The sequence below is a fragment of the Octopus bimaculoides genome, chromosome 3 (assembly GCF_046866305.1).
Source record: "Octopus bimaculoides isolate indiv1 chromosome 3, ASM4686630v1, whole genome shotgun sequence".
Taxonomy (NCBI): Eukaryota; Metazoa; Mollusca; class Cephalopoda; order Octopoda; family Octopodidae; genus Octopus; species Octopus bimaculoides.
This window is the reverse complement of record NC_142930.1, coordinates 23800285-23820284: the sequence shown is the minus strand read 5'-3', so window position 1 is coordinate 23820284 and position 20000 is coordinate 23800285. Positions and strand designations below refer to the sequence as shown.

The 20000-nt window shown below is 32.5% G+C and overlaps 1 protein-coding gene across 2 annotated transcripts in view; it reads left to right on the top strand.

Annotated features, from left to right (window-relative positions):
• LOC106868530 (G protein-coupled receptor GRL101) overlaps window positions 1–20000 on the top strand; it is a 778677-nt gene that overhangs the window by 467461 nt on the left and 291216 nt on the right. For both annotated transcript variants that reach the window (XM_089348684.1, XM_089348683.1), the window contains exon 2: window positions 18378–18527. In XM_089348684.1, coding sequence (XP_089204810.1) covers window positions 18378–18527 — 150 coding nt within the window. The remainder of the gene's footprint in view (window positions 1–18377; window positions 18528–20000) is intronic.

Here is a 20000-nt window from a genome sequence, read left to right as displayed (position 1 = left end):
GCATTAACTACTATTAGAGACGTACATCCAAATAGTGTCTGGGGATAATTAATGAAGTGATTAAGATTAATGAAGTTAATTTTGTGTGTATATAATTGTAGGTCAAAATGACTGGAAAAGGAATTTTGGGGACAGCGTTTGAGCAAGATGAAGGTTTGTGGTGGGAGTTTGTGCATCCAGTGACCAGAAATCTGAGTATTGGTGTTTGCTGCAGCTAAATGTTTCCCTCACATGGTCATTCTATCTGTTACATTTAACACTTTTGTTCGTCTCTGCGATGTCTGTGCCAGAATGTAAATCGGACTATTTTTTTCTGTGTGTTGTTTTTAATTTGTTATAATATTGTTTTTTTTTTGGGGGGGGGGGAGATATAGACAAAGTAAAACCGATGCAAACCTGTGATGGATTGAATGTGTTGTATCAACAGTAAATTTGTTATTTATTTATGTTGAGCAAATATATGAGTGCTGACGTATGCTTGTGCGCTTGTGCGCTTGTGTGCCGATTTGTTTTGTTTACCATGTTTTCTACCTCTATCTAATGATGTAGAGGTATGGTATGAAATTCGGAGTATTTTATTTTCTCTGTGCATTGTGTTTATATTGTTGAGTGTAGCGGTTGATTGCAAATTAGTATTCTCTTATGCTGCCTGCAAGACGGATGATAATGGATGAATTAGAAGTAGAACCCGCTGGAATAGTTTTCCCGTATCTTTCCTTGTGAAACTTACCCTACATTTACTGAAAACTCAGTTGCTATTGCAGTGCCAATTGTGAAGTACATCATTCTAAAGAAGAGAAATATTTGAGATAAGCGGTTAATGAAAATTAATAATCTGCAATTCTAATAAGGTTTATATGTCTACGGGCTTATTTATTTATTTTATGTACTCCTCTCCAAACTAACTTATTCCAATCGGGGGAGTATTGCTAACACTTTTTTACTATGTGTGTTAGTTACCTTGAACTCTATAAGTTAATTGTGTTGTTTACGATCTCAGTGAAATTGCTTTGATAAAGTGTCACCCACACCTAAGTGCTACTTGTCTGCTACCATATCTCACAACCGCTTTTCTTGCAGAAATATGTTTATATGTGAACAGTTCTGATAAAACAAAACACATTCAGTTATAATCTAAACTAATTATCCCCTTTTAAAAGAAAACAGGTTAATATCTATTTGAATTCAGATCTGCCAGCTTAAACAGCTCATATGTTGTTCATATCATTAGACAACAATTCCCAGAGATCTGAATAACTAAAGTCTAATTCCCCCCCCCCCCCCCACCTAAGTGAGTGTTTTCATTCTTACCTACAGTACAACACAATTTGTTATGTTTAGTTGGTGCGCTGTATTTGTTTCGGATATAATCAGAGCAGCTCTCTTTAGATTGTCAAGTCTTGTTCAGGTGGCCAGTTTAAATGGCTCGTTCAGATAGTTTACAATAATTCAGACATCACACAGTCACGCAGCTCTGAAGAAATTATCTGAGTGAACTTGTGGTACTGATGCTGATATACAATTCTTATTGATTCTATTCATCTTTGAAACAATATAAAGCCCTTCGTTTTCGTTTTCATTTTCAGATCTTTGACAAACTTATCCCGGTCCTATTAAAAAGGAGCTCTACTTGCATAAGTATTGTTTTATCTTATGCACAATACATGAATTATCACCAAAATTTTGCATAATGTTGCTTCATTGTGGTAGTCTTTTTCGACAACGGATTATTTTTCACAGCTTCTTTAATTCTTGCTTCCAAATCATTAATTACTTCTGGTGAGGTTGAAGTATGAATTCTGTAGGTTTTTCACAAAATCAAGTGAGTGTATTTTGAGTTATTGTTCCCTTTATTCCTCATGACAGTTATAATATATCTTATTATTAAATGGTGATGGTGATAAATTTCTCTAGCATTGCTATTCTTCTGAATTGTTTATATTGATATATTTCATTACCACATGTAATGCAGGTGTTCTTTCAGACTGACAGCAGCTGCATACAGACTTGTATTGAAAATCCAGTACGTGTTACCATAATGTCGGGTGAATAACGTTTAAAATTAAAGCGATTGCTTTACACACTACTCACTCAAAAGATGATTTCTCCTCTAAAAATACATTTAAAAATAATTGAATTGTTGATTTAAGAGTTGTGTATCCTATCAAATCAGTTTCAGACTGAAATATATACTTATGTGGATAATGGTAGCCATGATACAAAGTTCTTGATTGAGGTTTTTTAGCGCTCGCTTCAATAGCAACTTTTGGATGACTTTTTTAGAAGAACAAGTCCTATTCGTGGCAGGTTTTTTGTCTGTTAAAAAAATCTGCTTGTTGTGGAAGCCGTTTATTGCGTTCGATTGGATTCTTTTAACTGCTTCGTATAACGAATAAAAAGATAAGGGTAGGTATTTTAAGAACACCATAAGTCGTAATCTAAAAAGCAAAGATCAAACAAAGTAGGTAGAATTCTTAACGATGCCGTAGATGGTTCACATGTTTGGCACCATCGTTATATAAGTATATACATGAATGTATATACTTACATACATAATAGATATCTATACATATAAATATGTGCATTCATAAAACGTATGTGTACGTGCGTTAGAATTTGAATGTCTGTTTACATGGTGTCCATTAAGAGATACAAATATCTGTGATGTGGTGAACGGGATAAATAGCAGATTAAACAAACGATTTAGAAACCTACTTAATTAATGTCCTCATAGCATCTACTATAATCATTCAAACGCTAATGCCCCGATTGGTTTGGATACGGTGACACGTGACCCATAAAGCATGTAATGAGAAGGCGACTTACAAGCAGCACAGAATAAATAAGTAAAGAAGAAATAAATTGAGAAATGGAATTTTTTGATTGATACATCTTGTAAACATAATACCAATTTGCAGACTTATATTACTCCCAATTGATGTGCGTGCATGTATACATACATACATACATACACACACACACATACACACACACACACACACACACACACACACACACACACACACACACACACACACACACACACACATATATATATATATATATATATATATATATATATATATATATATATATATATATATATATATATATATATATATGTGTGTGTGTGTGTGTGTGTGTGTGTGTGTGTGTGTGTGTATATATATATATTTACACACACACACACACATATATATCGGATATGGCTGAATGTGTATGTATATACGGGTTTGTTTGCATACATACCCATTTGTATATGCTTATGTATATATAATATAATTGAAATGTAGTTTAAGTAAGATGTGTTCGTGATATATTTCAATTTCTAAAGTCAAATTCACCGTAGATACTTAAAAAAGAATCTTTCGTATAGTAAAATTTCTAAAAACACTACATCTGCACACTCAGGCCCGCTATCGAATCTCTAGACGCAGTGTCTCTAGCTCTTTATCTTTCCTTATCAGGGAATACTGATGCGAAGTAAAGAACCACAAACGCTGCGTCTGGGAATCTGATAGAGGCTGGCACTGGACAGATATAGTGTTTTTACACTAACCCAAAGCTTGCTTATGCCTACTCACTGCTTGGCGCTGATACAAGTGGGTATAACAATATGTATATACTTAACATTACGTACATGTACATAAATATGTACATACATTATTGATAAATACATATGTATGCATAAACCTAGTTACTTGCAATCATACGCCTTGATGCATGTGTGTGTGTGTATGTATATATATATATATATATATATATGTGTGTGTGTGTGTGTGTGTGTGTGTATGTGTGTGTGTGTGTGTGTGTGTATGTGTGTGTGTATGTGTGTGTGTATATATATATATATATATATATATATATATATAGGGAAGCGAACTCTCTACAAGTGATATTGATGGCACCGATAAAGTTGCCATTTTCCTGGAATCACTTCTGAACTTACAAAGTTGATTTATTGAATATTGTATTAATGGTAACTCGTTCATTGTCAGATGAACTAAACTTCAGGATGATTTTTCTTGTGATATATTTTCATTGCGAATGGTTTCATTTGAGGTGTTCGTAAACATGATATGTAAAAGCAATGCTAGTAACTTGTTAGATTTTCTATAAAAACGTTTGATACACTTAGTAGTATATTATGGTTTCAAAAGTTAATACTGTGTCCCTACAAGTCATTAACATTTTTGGTAAGTACATTTTGGTGTTAATTACAGATGCATTGCGGATTCCATCTGAACTAAGAACTAGTCCAACCAAAATTGTTCATTGTATTCTCAAAAATAACCTAAATTTTGATACTTTCAACTCTACTGGTTAGAAAAATAACAGACGTACTGTCCGAAAGTGGATAAATCATCTGGTAATTGAATTTAGCATTTCATCAGTGAGAGGTAGTGTTCATGTTTTATGAAGTGTATCGGACTATTGACCCACTTTCGGAGAGTCAGTCACTTGTTTTTTCTAACAAACAGAGTTAAAAGGGTCAAAATTTAGGTCATTTTTAGGAATACTAACACCACGCGTATGAACAATTTTGGTTGGACTTGTACTTAGATCAGATGGAATCCGAGATGCAATTAAATGTACCCTGACGATGCGGCATCAGTAATTAACACCAAAATGCACATCGAAATCAAACTTTGCAGAGTGCACTGACTTGCAGCAGAACATACGTTGGTATTGGCATAAAAGATGTGATTAACTGCATAATAAAACCTGGATATATAAATCTCTGTTTTCTTAATTATCAATTTATTATTTCTTCTCTACCGACAACATTCAGGCTCTATAGAGACATGGATTTACCGATGTATGGTTCTACTGAGGATTGTAAAATAAACTGAAGTTTATCGATATTCACCGAGGTTAGCCAGCATTGCTAACTGGCATAAGTGAATACGGTACTCGCCGGGATTAAATATCCCTATTAACCAAATTTGGAAATTTACCTTTAAATAAATTATATATATTATATATTATATATACATTGCATATTAGCTATACATTATATATATATATATATATATATATATATATATATATATATATATATATATATATATATATATATATATATTACATGAGATATATATATGTATATAAATCAAAATAAGCAACAAGGATATCCAGATATCTGCATTACCTCTGGATAACCCTTTTGCTTATTTTGATTTTAATCACGTTACTTTGAAATTGTATGGATAATACCGTACTAAATTCTGGTGTCTCAACTTAAGTACCATATTCATATATATATATATATATATATATATATATCCGATTTTAGCAGCGACTCCATCAATTCGCAGGGATATCTGAAGAAGTAATTTATATTCCGAAATATCATATCAGACTATGGATGATTAAATTACAACAGTCCATTGTTTGTGTTATAGAGCATTGTTGTGTCATTCAAAACATTTTATTCTCTCTCTCTTTCTCCTTCTGTCTGTCTCTCTCTCATTCTCACTTTCTCTCTCTTTCTGTCTGTCTCTCTCTATTTCTCTCTCTCTCTTTCTCTCTCTCTCTCTCTCTCTCTCTCTCTCCATATATATATATATATATATATATATATATATATATATATATATATACATACACAGACACAGACACACACACACACACACGTATATTAAACAGAAACAAGTATTTTCTCGCCAAAGTATGCGGTAAAATATCAGTTGGTGAGATAGCAGGTGTTTAAAAATACGAATTTTCTTAACGGGATTTAAAAATCAACTAATAGACTCGTTAGTGAACTAAACTAACGCATTGAAACGCTTGTGGCGTGTTTTAAACTATCCATTCGTTTTTGTTTACTATATGTAAGTGTGTGTGCGTGTGTATGTGTGTGTATGCACCTGTGTGTATGTATACTAAGTATGTGTGCGGGCATGAAGAAGGAAGAAGAAATAATGCAAAATGATAGAAGAGATAAATACACGGACAGATACAAATGTAAATGTTTTAGTATTGTATCGTAATTATTCAATGTGCAATTTCGACGTTATAATCTGTTTACATAACACCGCTTCATTGTTTTTAATAACAAAGTTTTGGATATCATTACGAAGATAAATAATATTAAAAATTTCTTTGAACACCTGTCTTCTTCGGCTTAAGAGAATACGATAATCAGATCATATGATTTATTATATACAGAGAAATCTGCTCCGTGAATGTTTGTATTGGCAGATGTTTCACACACATAACTTACAATTTGTTTAGCAAAAGCATAAATATATACATATAAATATATATGTATGTATATATATATATATATATATATATATATATATATATATATATATATATATATATATATATATATATACATATATACATATATATTTATATGTATATATTTATATGTATATATATGTATATATATATATATATATATATATATATATATATATATATATATATATGCGTGATTGTGTGTGTATATATCATTATATATATATATATGAATATATATATTCATATACATATATATATAAATGTATATATATATATATATATATATATATATATATATATATATATATATATATATATATATGTATGTATGTATGTATGTATGTATATATGCATGTATGTATGTGTGTGCGTGTTTATATATATAGATAGAGAGATCGTGAGATAGATAGATAATTAGATATTTATATATATGATTTAGATATTGAAAGCGTTCCAACAAGGGATCTAAATATATTGCAGTTTTAAAAGCAAGATCTGGAACATGTAATTTCATCTTTTCTTATGATATGCAAATATAATCTTTGAGGAAGGAAATCAAAATATCCATGATATTTCAAAGTTAAAAACAGAGTGTAAAAAGAATCATCCATTTTCTTTCACTCAAGCAAAGAAAATAGTATCGTCTAACAAAATTCTCTCCCAAGAAAATATCTAAAGAGAGCTTTTGATAGCCGAAGCCATGTGTGTGTGTGTGTGTGTATGTGTGATATGTATATATGTATATATCTATATCTGTATATATAAATGTGTGTGTTTATGTATATACGTATATACATATATATATATATATATATATATATATATATATATATATATATATATATATATATATATTCCTTTAATGAAGCTTAAGCTTAAATGGAAACGTAGCTACCGATGAATGAATAATAACCTATAGAGAATGTCGGTTAAATATACCCCTTAGACGGAAATAGAATCTAAAATGTATATATACCCGATATATTTTACATGCTTTTATTTACGTAATGACAGCTTGATTTTGTATTTTAGTGCCTTAAAACGGAACTTATTTTGATCTCTCTCTCTCTCTCTCTCTCTCTCTCTCTCTCTCTCTCCCTCTCTCTCTCTCTCTCTCTCTCTCTCTCTCTCTCTCCCTCTCTCTCTCTCTCTCTCTCTCTCGCGCGCGCTGTTTCCCTGTATATATATATATATATATATACAACAAAATAAGTGTATTTCCACCCAGGAAGAAAATAGGAAAATTTGTTGTTGTAAATGCACATAAATTTGAAAAACTTGTAATTTGTTTTAAGGATATTTATTTACATATATACATATATATCAAACTAATGTGAACAATATTTTTTATTTATCAATGGTAAACATTTTGAATTATGAATTATAAAAACATGTTTGAAAGTTTCAATAAAGTCAAATATGATTTAATCGTTCATAACATTCAATAATATAAAAAATGTGGGTCATCTTGTTTAAATGCACAACATTCAATGATGTTACAAGTGATCGATAAGAAATGTGGATCATCAAATGTTCGGTCATACTGAGTCAAGAGTCACTAATATCAAATATGATTTAAATGTTCACAACATTCAATAATATAGAAAACGTGGATCATCTTGTTTAAATGTACAAAATTCAATAGTGTTAGAAGTAATCCATAAGAAATGTGGATCACCGAAGTTTTGCTCATATTGAGTTAAGAGGGAGTAAAACCAAGGGAGAAATGAAGATAGTAAAAAAGGGGTTTTGTTTAAAGTTCCTGTGATTCTTTTTCTGTTTTGTGTAACGGCGTTTTTTTGGAATCCGGTGTATTTATATTTTTTTCCGTGAACGGATCTGATTTTTGATGGTGGTCAAGTTTGTCGTTCTGGCTACTAGGCTTCGCTGTGGGGAACGGTCATAAGTCGTTCCAGTTGGTTGATCCTCTTAAAGGGTCATTTTGTTGTATTTGCTGAACTTCGGTACTGATCGGAGGTAAAATTTCATTGGTCTAGAGTTAGGTGACGTCAGCAATTAGTGTTTGTAAATCTACATTGGTCTAGAATTAGGTGACATCAGCAACAGGTGTTTGTATGGTATTATTGTATGGTGAGTTGGAGTTGCGGTTTCGAAACCCGCGTGAAAGACTGTTACTAAAGTTTATTTTTAATTATATCTGTTGTATCTGGTTGTTTTTTGTGGAGAAATTGGGTCTTTTTTCCTTTTTCTCTTTATTAATTTTATTCTTTCTAAAGGATATTCAGCTGTAGTTTATATTTTTTAATGAGCATGCTTTCCCTATATAAAAAGAATTGGGTTGAAGTGTTTCCGGTTCATTGATAGAGAGGCAAGATGTGGTATTTCGGGTTTATGTTTGCGGGGAATTGGCCTAGGTGTTTTCTTACGGGAATTTCCCTGGTCGTGGGGTCCTGGATTTGTTGCCTGTGTGGGAGAAGAACGTTCTGTAACCTCCACCAATGACTTGAAGATTCATCAAGCTCGAGAGATGTTTCTGGCGAACTGACGGGTGAACCCCGATGAGGTGACATTGTTTTACATACGAAACAATCCACGCCCAGCTTCGCTTCCGTTAAATCTTTGAGAGCTTGCCGAAACGCATAACCGCAATCGTGTGGAGATCTGTCAAAGCTTACTCGAACCTATAACGATGGGTAGGGGTGGGGTAACTAATCACAGGCGACGAGACCTGTGTCCATCACTTCGAGCCATAATCCAGAATGCAGAGTATGGAGTGGAAAGACCTGAAATCACTAGCGATAAAGGGTTTCAAGTCTCAGCCTTCCGCAGAAAACATAATGCTAACCGTTTTTTTTTTTTGTTTCTTTTTGGACTATACTGAAACAGTACCTGGAAAAGGAATCTACAGTCACAAGCGTAGGCTACAGTGAAAAACTGGCCAACAAACTGGAACAAGCAATTCGCACGTCTTCTTATTGCCCTAAATTCTACATCGTATTGTTGCACTAAATTGCACACCCGGATACAGCCACCCCCACTGTTGAAACAATTTAAAAATTGGATTCTGTATTGACACACTCTCCGCATAAAATTCCTGATCTCGACCCCTCCGACTATTACCAATTTGAACTGCTCACACATCTTTTACAAGATCGTTGATTTGTTACGGACGAAGATGCACTGGAGATGCTGCATAAATTGCTGCGCGAACAGCTAAAAACCTTGTTCTCCGATGGAATAAACAAGCTTGTGGATCCTGGAAATGTATGTATCTATGTATGTATGTATTTATGTATGAATGAATGTATGTATGAATGTATGCATATATATATATATATATATATATATATATATATATATAAAAGAATCAGTAGATTCAGAAAAAATTTTCTGAGATCTCCAAATGATTATAGTATATGTATATATAAAAGAGACCACTAAGTGGACTAAATGGACTGTTAATGTGCTAGCAGAAGATCACTGAAACATTCTCAAAGAAAAAATTAGCGAAGCAAAAACATACGAGCGAGACATGTGAAAATTATAGAAATAAAGACCATGGTTTCGAAATCAATATTTTCTTACCGAAAATATCTGTTTCTCCTCAGTACAGACTGCCACAGAGATATAATTCACAGGACTGAGGAGAAACAGATATCTTCGGTAAGAAAATATTGATTTCGAAACCATGGTCTACAGATAACCTGATCTTTATTTCTATAATTTTCAGTAGTCTCGCCCGTATGTTTTTGCTTCGCTAATTTATTCTTTAAGAATTTTTCAGTGATCTTCTTCTAGCACATTAACAGTCTACTTAGTGGTCTCTTATATATATATATATATATATATACACATATATATATATATATATATATATATATATATATATATATATATATATATATATATATATATATATATATATATATATATATATATATACATATATATATATATATATATATATATATATATATATATATATATATATATATATATATATATATATATATATATATATATATATATATATATATGTTTTTGCTTCGCTAATTTATTCTTTAAGAATTTTTCAGTGATCTTCTTCTAGCACATTAACAGTCTACTTAGTGGTCTCTTATGTATATATATATATATACCAGACGAACCAATGGCTCGTAATGAGACGCAGTTTCGGGCAGCTGCGTCAAATTCTCTTATACACCAGATGTGCCATCAAAACTCTTGATTGGACCATGTCAGGTGGGGGAGAAGAGCCATGCAAGGAACGTGAAAATCACGGTGGTGCACCAGCATGACCGCAGCCACTTGGCTGAAACACATAAATAAATATATATATATATATATATATATATATATATATATATATATATATATATATATGTATATGTATATTACGGAGATGTTCTTGCAAAGCAAGTGATCTGATCTGCGACCGTGTTGTGCTGAAACAAAAACAATTGCTGCGTAGAATGTGTTTTATAAGCCATTTAAAAACATACAAAAACCGCTAGATTCACTTCAACATTTACATTTAATTTGTCAAAATATTTTCGGCGCTTTGAGACCGAGAGCTGTTCACTGACAAAATTCTGTCCAGCACGGAATTTTGTCAGTGAACAGGTCGCGGTCTCAAAGCGACGAAAATGTTTTGACAAATAAAATTTAAATGTTGAAGCAAATCTAACGGTTTTTATGTGTTTTTAAATGGCTTATAAACACCTTCCACGCTGCAATTGTTTATATGTATATGTATATATACATACATATATATATATATATATATATATATATATATATATATATATATAGATATATATATTCAAATTTATAGAAAAACAAAGGCGGAGAGAGGTGTAGGAACAACAAACAAGTCTATTAGTTTGACGCTCGGGAAAAATGGAAAGGTCTTTTACGTTTCGAGCTTACGTTCTTCGACCGAAATGAATAAGACGAAATAAATAGAGAGAGAATGAAAACAAGGTGTTGAGTTCAGTGGTTCAAATACATATGTTTATGACAGGCGTAATAATATCCCATATAGTTTTTCGCTCACATGTCCATACACACATATACGCAGATATATGTAAAGATATGCATTTGTGTTACGTTTGTGATATGTAACTTAAAGAAGATGATCTCTCCGAAACGTTGTTTGTTGATTAGAGCTACACGGAATTAAAGTCAGTCAAGAGAACACGAAGTTCTGATCAATTACCGCAACCAGAATGCAGTGATACCACGTGGAGCGCGAAGGGTACAACCTTGTTAAAATGGTTAAACTACACATCGTAGACCCCCCTATGACCAAGGGCTGCTAAATTACAAATATTAAATTCAAAATGTAGCCTAACTTCATCTATAATTATGGAACTTGACTGTCACATACAAGATCTGTTCGAACGGCGTTTCCACAAATCTCAATTTACACAATTCTTTGGTGACTCCTCACAATTGAGGTTGTTGGCACTCCGTCGCTTACGACGTTGAGGGTTCCAGTTGATCCGATCAACGGAACAGCCTGCTCGTGAAATTAACGTGCAAGTGGCTGAGCACTCCACAGACACATGTACTCTTAACGTAGTTCTCGCGGATATTCAGCGTGACAAGGATGACCCTTTGAACTACAGGCACAACAGAAACAGGAAGTAAGAATGAGAGAAAGTTGTGGTGGAAGAGTACAGTAGGGTTCTCCACCATCCCCTGCCGGAGTCTCGTGGAGCTTTAGGTGTTTTCGCGCAATAAACACTCACAACGCCCGGTCTGGGAATCGAAACCGCGATCCTATGACCACGACACCGCTGCCCTAACCACTGGGCCATTGCGCCTCCACTCACAATTGAGGACCAGTTAAGTAATATTGCCTATTCAGGTGGATATAATAAAGTGCGAGTTAAGTACTATGGTCGAATTGACTAACGCCTTCCATAACAAATTTCAGGTCTTGCTTCATTATAATAAGCATCTTATTTCTTAAAGAAAGATATATATTACAAAAGTGCTTTCAATGATTTATACGATGCAGTAAAAAAGCTTCTATTCAACGGATGTAGTCAATAAATTTTAATCGATTTGTTTGCAAATTCAATGAGCTGTCGTAATGCTCAATTAACTACATTATGTATATACAAGTGTATATAATATAGGCAAGGCGGCGAACTGGCAAGAACGTTAGCACGCCGGGCGAAATGCTTAGCGGTGTTTCTGTCTTACGTTCTGAGTTCAAATTCGACTTTGCTTTCTTCCTTTTGGGGTCGATAAATTAAGTACCAGTTGCGTACTGGGTCGATCTAATCGACTGGTCCTCTCCCCCAAAATTTCGGGCCTTGTACCTAGAGTAGAAAAGAATATGTATTATAGTTTGTATGGTAAAATTTTTGCCTCCTAACCAAGTGGTTCCGGGTTCATTCCTACTACGTCGCATCTTGGGCAAGTGCTTTCTACTACAGCCTCCGGCCAGGCAAAAGCTTGGTAGTATATTTGGTAGAGGAACATTGACAGAAACTCATCGTATATAAATGTATATACATATATGAGTGTGTGTGTGTGTGTGTGTGTGTGTGTGTGTGTGTGTGTGTGTGTGTGTGTGTGTGTGTGTCTTTGTACCTCACCTCTTGACAAGTGTTGCTGTATTTGTATCCCCGTAACTTAAGGGTTTGTCCAAAGTGACCGATAGAATAAGTACCAGGCATGAAAAAAAGTACTGAGATCGATTCGTTGGACTAAAATTCTTGAAGGCGGTACTCCAGCGTGGCCGCAGTCTAATGAAAGAAGTAAAAGATAAAATATGTATATGTATATTAGCATACTCACAAGTACAATATACACACATTTCCTCAAACATATAAATTTATATACCTGTATATATGTATATAATATACAAACACACACACTTACACACACTCACATATGTATTTATACATGTATATAGGATTACGTTGTATAAAAATTTCATGCATTTATATGTTAAGTTAAGGTAGTTATTAAATATTGAATTTCATCAGTGACTTTTGGGACACCCTGTATAAGGCAAACACTATTTCAGTGTATTCTATTACATATTTTCAACTTATTTATATGCAATCGCAGAATTGCCATAATTTTCTTAGAGAAACCATAGGTACATCATATGGTGAACAATTTATTATTTTACTCTTGTTACTCTAACCCCACTAAGGGTCAGAACACCAAAGTATATTAAGTTTCCAAGTCTGTTTATTTACTAAAACTAGTGAATCATAAAATCAATAAATCAATAATTCGCGATGTTCTACGACCGTATGGATTTGTGTTCAATGAAAATGTAACATTTTTCAATATTTTTCAACATAACTAATGAGCTAAAGTCAAACTGCACTGCATAGTAACTTGACGTTGTAGAAGTAGCAACCAAATCTCTCTCGTCGGGTAATGTAATCCTAGATATATTATTCCAGGAAATAACTACAATTAGGGATTCGCTAAGAACATTTTTGATCATAGGTCTGTTTATCAATTCTAAATTGCGATGAAACTGCTAGAGCAAAAAGAAAATGCCAGTAATAACAACGAAAACACTATCGATTGTCTCAGCAACAACAGTAATAACTACTACAACAACACAAAAAATATGGAATAAATAGTTGTGATAACCACAACAATAGCAATTACAACACCAGCACTACTTAGTGTTTAGAAATAGCAGCTGAGCAGCTTTCAAATCAAACCAATCCGTATTAGACATCGGAGAATACACTGAATAATTAAGTGTTAGATACTTCTCTTATGACTGGAATGCGTTTGGTCATAGATTTGTTCAGCGAAAGCTGACTTGGAACTGAACAACGAATATCATCATCGTCTTCATTAGAACTACGCATTGATTGGTTAATATGGTTGTGGCTGTAGAGTGTTTGAGAAAAAAACAAGGGATAGACATGGATGGAGTGATTTTAGTCATAGGCTAGCACAATTAAAATAGATGTTTGTATTGTAATGGATAGAAATGACAATTCAGATCACAAAGAAACAGCAGAAGTAATTGTATTCCCCTAAGCTACTCTAGTTTAAAGCTATCAATTGTTTTTTCAGATAGCTTAATTAATATTCTGTACTTTTTACTTCGTACGTGTCATTCTCAGAAGTGATATATCATTATATTGTTGAAACTAGTACTGTTGCGTCTAAATCTATTGTTTCTCTCCTGTAGGCTTATGATTTCGTAAAAGTTTGAAAAACAAATATATTAGTTTTATTTCATTTTATGTTCAATTGGTTCAAATTTATTTCATTTTTGTTATCCTTTTTTTACAACATCTCCAACTTTACATCATTTCCAACTTTATATGCTATCTTTGAGATACACTATATACTAATAGAAATAGATTTGAAGAAAGTTGTGATAAATATTCCAAGAGCAAAATATATTATTCTCCACTTATAATAAAGTATATTACCTTCAGTGAGATGTAACACTATTAAGATTTAAACCTCAGTGATATATACGGTGTATAATTCTTCAATTTTATCCCTCCAGTGTTCAATTATCTTGCATTCAACAGCGAAATTAACTTTCTGCATTAAGGTATTATAAGCTTATTTTCTTGAAGACTTGTGAATACTTTGATTAATGATTAACGTGTCTAGATATTTGCAAACCAATGAGACTGTTTCCAACAAAAGTTGATAATTCGTTACTATTTTTAATTATTAGGATTCAGATGTCATTAAAAAATATTTCAACTCAACAATTAATATTAATCCTCTTTATACGAGGACTATAATTAGTTTCTTTTTATATTCAGCAACATAATGTAAGTTATGTAAGTAATAATGTTAGTCATGTTGTAAGGGAAACTTGAAATTAATAAGATAGTCTTTGCATTAAGATATATTTCGTTACTTCAGTAGAAGACTATATAATATTCTCGTGAATGATGTCCAACGAGATGCTTCTGAACATAATATTCTTTTTCTCTAATACAATATCTTACACTCCCTGATGAATTATTTGATAGTCATTTGCCGTTCCAAACCATCACTAGTTTCCTCAGATACTTTTTTTTATTTACGATTATTTCTTAGTATATGTTTTAAAATATTTAATTATTTCAAGAATAAATCTCTGATTACTTGGTGTGTTGTAGAAGCTAAATCAACGATTAGACATTTTTTACATTTCTAGTCCAAATGTGACAGCTATGTCTAGACAGCTATCAGTGAATACGTCTAATTGATAAAAAGAAATTAAAGATAAAATATTAACTTTATAAAAAAAATTAAATTCAATATGTAAACTCTGCCAGAAAATATCAAAAATAATTATATTATCAATTAACTAAGTTCTGAAACTTCAACTCTTCAATCAAATACTAAGGAAATGCAATTGGTCATATATAACCGACTTTTTAAATGATGTATCCCTCCAGGTCTTATAATTTATTACAAGATTCTCACAATACATATCCTCAGCTATTCGTCAGGAACTTTTATAAAAAATATCTCATCACAAGTGCATATCTATCTATCTATCTATCTATCTATCTATCTATCTATCTATCTATCTATCTATCTATATATATATATATATATATATATATATATATATATATATATATATTGTGTATGTATGTATGTATGTATGTATGTATACATGTAATGTATATAGCTATATATGTCATTAAATTTCCGTTGTCTACCTATCCCCTTCCATCATAGTTTTCCCTCATGCTCCAGTGTTGGGTAGTTTCTTTAATAGGATCCTATGGTCAACATTGTCAAAGGTTGCTGAAGTAAAGATAGATGACGTCTGCATTGGACCCCTCTCACAGAGTCTTTAGGATGTCATCAAAGCGAAGCAGCAGCTGCATTTAGTGATCCTTGTCATTGGGGAGACCGTACTGATTGGGAATAAGTTGCCTGTTTGTTACCTGGAAGTGAGTCACTGAAGATCTTACCACTCTGTCAAATAATTTGATGATACGAGATGCAAGTGAGGTCGGTTGGTAATTCACTGCATGCGACTTGTCGGGTTTTTTTTTTTGACTAGCACAATGGACTGAGGAAATTAGCCAGCGTCGTGATTTCTTCCAGACAATAGCTAGACCGAATTCCAGTTGATATCGTCACTCCTTCAGGATTCTGACGGGAACTTGTCGGGGCATGCAGATGTGTTGTCTGTAATTTTGTTAATAGCTGCTATGATATACGGGGTACCGAATGATATATCGGATATGGTGTGCTGGGGTTTTGTTTCACCGATGCTGTCAGAATTAACCATGTCGGAATTGTTGAAAGTGGAGCGGTATTGCTTCTGCAGAATCGCAAGCATGCTTTCTGCACTACTTATGCAGAGGTGCAACAGACCCGTTGGGATTGAGTTTATATCAATGGCCCACTTTTCTTCTACTTCTCTGTGACCATCGATATTTTGAAGCGGGTTTAACAATAACAAGAGATCAGTTACTGATAGTGAATTTCAGTACTGAGAGCAGAATTAGATATAATTATAGAATTTGCGTTGAATAGTACTTTCAATTTCACCTGGCGACATATTGTACGAGGTAAACAAACCGTCAGTCAAAATTTTAAATTCCATTCAACACGAAATTTATAACAATATACTTTATGTGTACGCTTCTGTTGTATACGATTTTGTATATGAGAGCTTATATGTAAATCTAACCTTATGTAACCTTTAAAGAAAACAGTATACTTGTCAGTCAAAATAGCGTATGCGTGCCTGTCGGCATATACGTTCGTCGAAGAAGGTCTATACAAGAATGTTATCTAATGTAAATAGCTAATTCTCCCTCAAACAACAGCCTTTTGTTTTTTAAAAGAAGAGACTGATTTATATAACCCAAAATACATTGTCTCAAAACGAAAACAGACTGTCACTGGTGCAATATCTCTGACCGTTACTCCTCTTAATTAGGTCTTACCTGCGATTTAACGACGGCAACTTAAATATATGGCTGTGCAGCTACGAAATTCACTTCGCAATTACTTGATTTCTGGTTCAATTCCACTGCACGGCAGCTTCAGCAGGTGTATTATAGTATAGCCCTGGGATGACAATGCATTATGAATGAAGCTCGTCGTATAAGCGTTTCTGAGTGTTTCACGTTTGTTTCCACATTGCCTGACATCCGGTGTTAGTTTATTTACGTTTCCATAGTGAAACGGCTCAGTAATATGAAGCGATGTAATAAATGTAAGCACTGAGGTATATTTATTCGATGAAACATTTCGAAACTAAAACAAGTAAGAATAAAATGCAAACGAAAAATGCATGTTGACGTGTGAACGCATGACTATTACGTAGCAGTTGTTCTGAATCTAACGTAATTGCATTAATGTTATTGTGTGTATATATGTATGTGTATGGCAGAGAAATTGAAAAGCAAAGAGAAATACAATACGGATTTCTATAAGCCGTTGTAATAAATTTGTAACCTTGTGCGTTTTGTAAGAAGACTTTAGGAATAGGTAATAAAATTAATGTATTGTCAGCATGTCAAATGACTTTCTATGCAATCACATTAAAATATATATGATTGTACAGTTGCAGGATGTTTTTGGTTAAATGCACATTTAAAAAAAAGAATCCATATTTGTGTGTGTTTGTTAGCACATATTTTTCCGAAAGTGTTTGCATGAATTGCTAAAATATAACTATATAAGAATGTATATATATATATTCCTTTGTTGATGATTTAGTCTTTAAGATCAAAGGTAAATTCAATCTTGAATGTCAATATGATAGTAAAAGATGACATTCTAGTATGTGCCGTTAGAAGCAATAAGTATAGACACTCATAGGCATGCGTGTGAAGATGTATACATGTGTATTAGTGAAATGAGTGATTCATGCTTTGCAACCATTTTATCTAGAAAATAAAAGGAACTTGAGTGACTGCACTCATTCATAATTATATAAGCTATTCTTCTAAATGTGGCTCCTTGTACTTATGTTAGAAATCATTATACATATAGAGCATATGCTTATTCCAAGATGACTTTGCCGAAACTTTAGAGCGTTGAAGTAATAAACCCAGATCCCATCAAAGCCGCCTTTCTCTTTCATCTTTCATGTACTTTGATCAGTATAATGGACTGTTACTCTCTCGTACATATGTTAGAAACAGTTATTACTATATATCCCTTTGTTTTTTATTTTGCAGCTACAATCTATGCCAGCTTTTTGATTCCTTGCCAAACAGAAAATGCATTTACCTGCGATGAAACCAGTAAAGAATGTATATCAGCTGAGCAAAAGTGCAATGGTATCAGCGAATGCAGCAATGGATTTGATGAAAGTGTTAAGACGTGTGGTAAGTTTTATGCGATTAACTATTCTGCTTACAGTGCGACAAATTATAAGTAACTATGTGTATTATTAACTGTGTATCCGATCGTATAGTTATTTGTAAAAATATCACTTAACACCGATCTTTCTCTATGAAAAATGTAAGGATATGTACATAATCACACACGCATGCACATAGGCTCAAAGACATACATACAGAAACACACAGACACACACACACACACATATAAATACACACACACACACACACACACACATATATATATATATATATATATATATATATATATATATATATATATATATATATACATACATACATACACACACACACACACACACACACACACACACACACACATATATATATATATATATATATATATATATATATATATATATATATATATATATATATATAAAATTATAATACAGGGTATCAAGAGATACCACCACGCTGAAAAAATAGCAGTCAAATCCTGACTCCAAAACCACAATAAATGTCTGCAAGGCACGATTAGCGAAGACGAAGACCAAATAAACCAGTAAAAATAATAAGATAATTTCAAATCCTGGATTTCTGGCTTTGCATAAATGCTCTGCCTTCATCAGTGAAATATACTCAAGTACATAAATACAAATACATGTATATAAACAGTATACTTACATATACGGACGTATACATACATATATATGCACGTATGCACACGACTAGCTTAAATAGCCCGCCTAAACAACTTCTCGTGCGATCCCGGAATATTCTAAAAGAATATGTTACTGAACATTTTGAGCAAATATATATATATATATATATATATATATATATATATATGTGTGTGTGTGTGTGTGTGTGTGTTTTTATATCATTAATATATTTATAAAATTATCAATAATATTCACAGGAAATCAATATTCAAATTTCGAAAGATATATGTCTAATATAACATGATAATATTTTGAATTATAATTAAATTAAAATTTAAGATATACGAAATATAAATATAAATATATATAAAAATATAAATGTACATAAAGATATATGTGTATATAAATGCATGTAAAAATTCATGCGTAATTGAGTATAAATATTATAAAGTCTAAAAATTAAAAAATTAAAAAATTAAACATCTGACGATCGTTTCACGGACATTATTGCAACCACAATGTAATCAAAAGATAAGCATACACAATCTCAGAATGTTGGACGTTAGGGTACCTTAAATCCTATCACCCATTTCTGTCCCTCAAGTCTTCCATTGCCGATTTCATGAATTCCATTGCACCCGTTATTCTCCTTTGTACGATGCAGCATTCATCGCAAACAGTTATTTAACATCTTTTAAGAACTTGTTAGGTTTCTGAATTCTGGAAAATTCTTGTCAAAGTTGCAAAGAATTATATGATTTTTTACCGTCTGAGAGAAGCTTAATAGCAGAATGACCTTTATGGCTGTCAGGAAAGAATATAGAAGCAATAC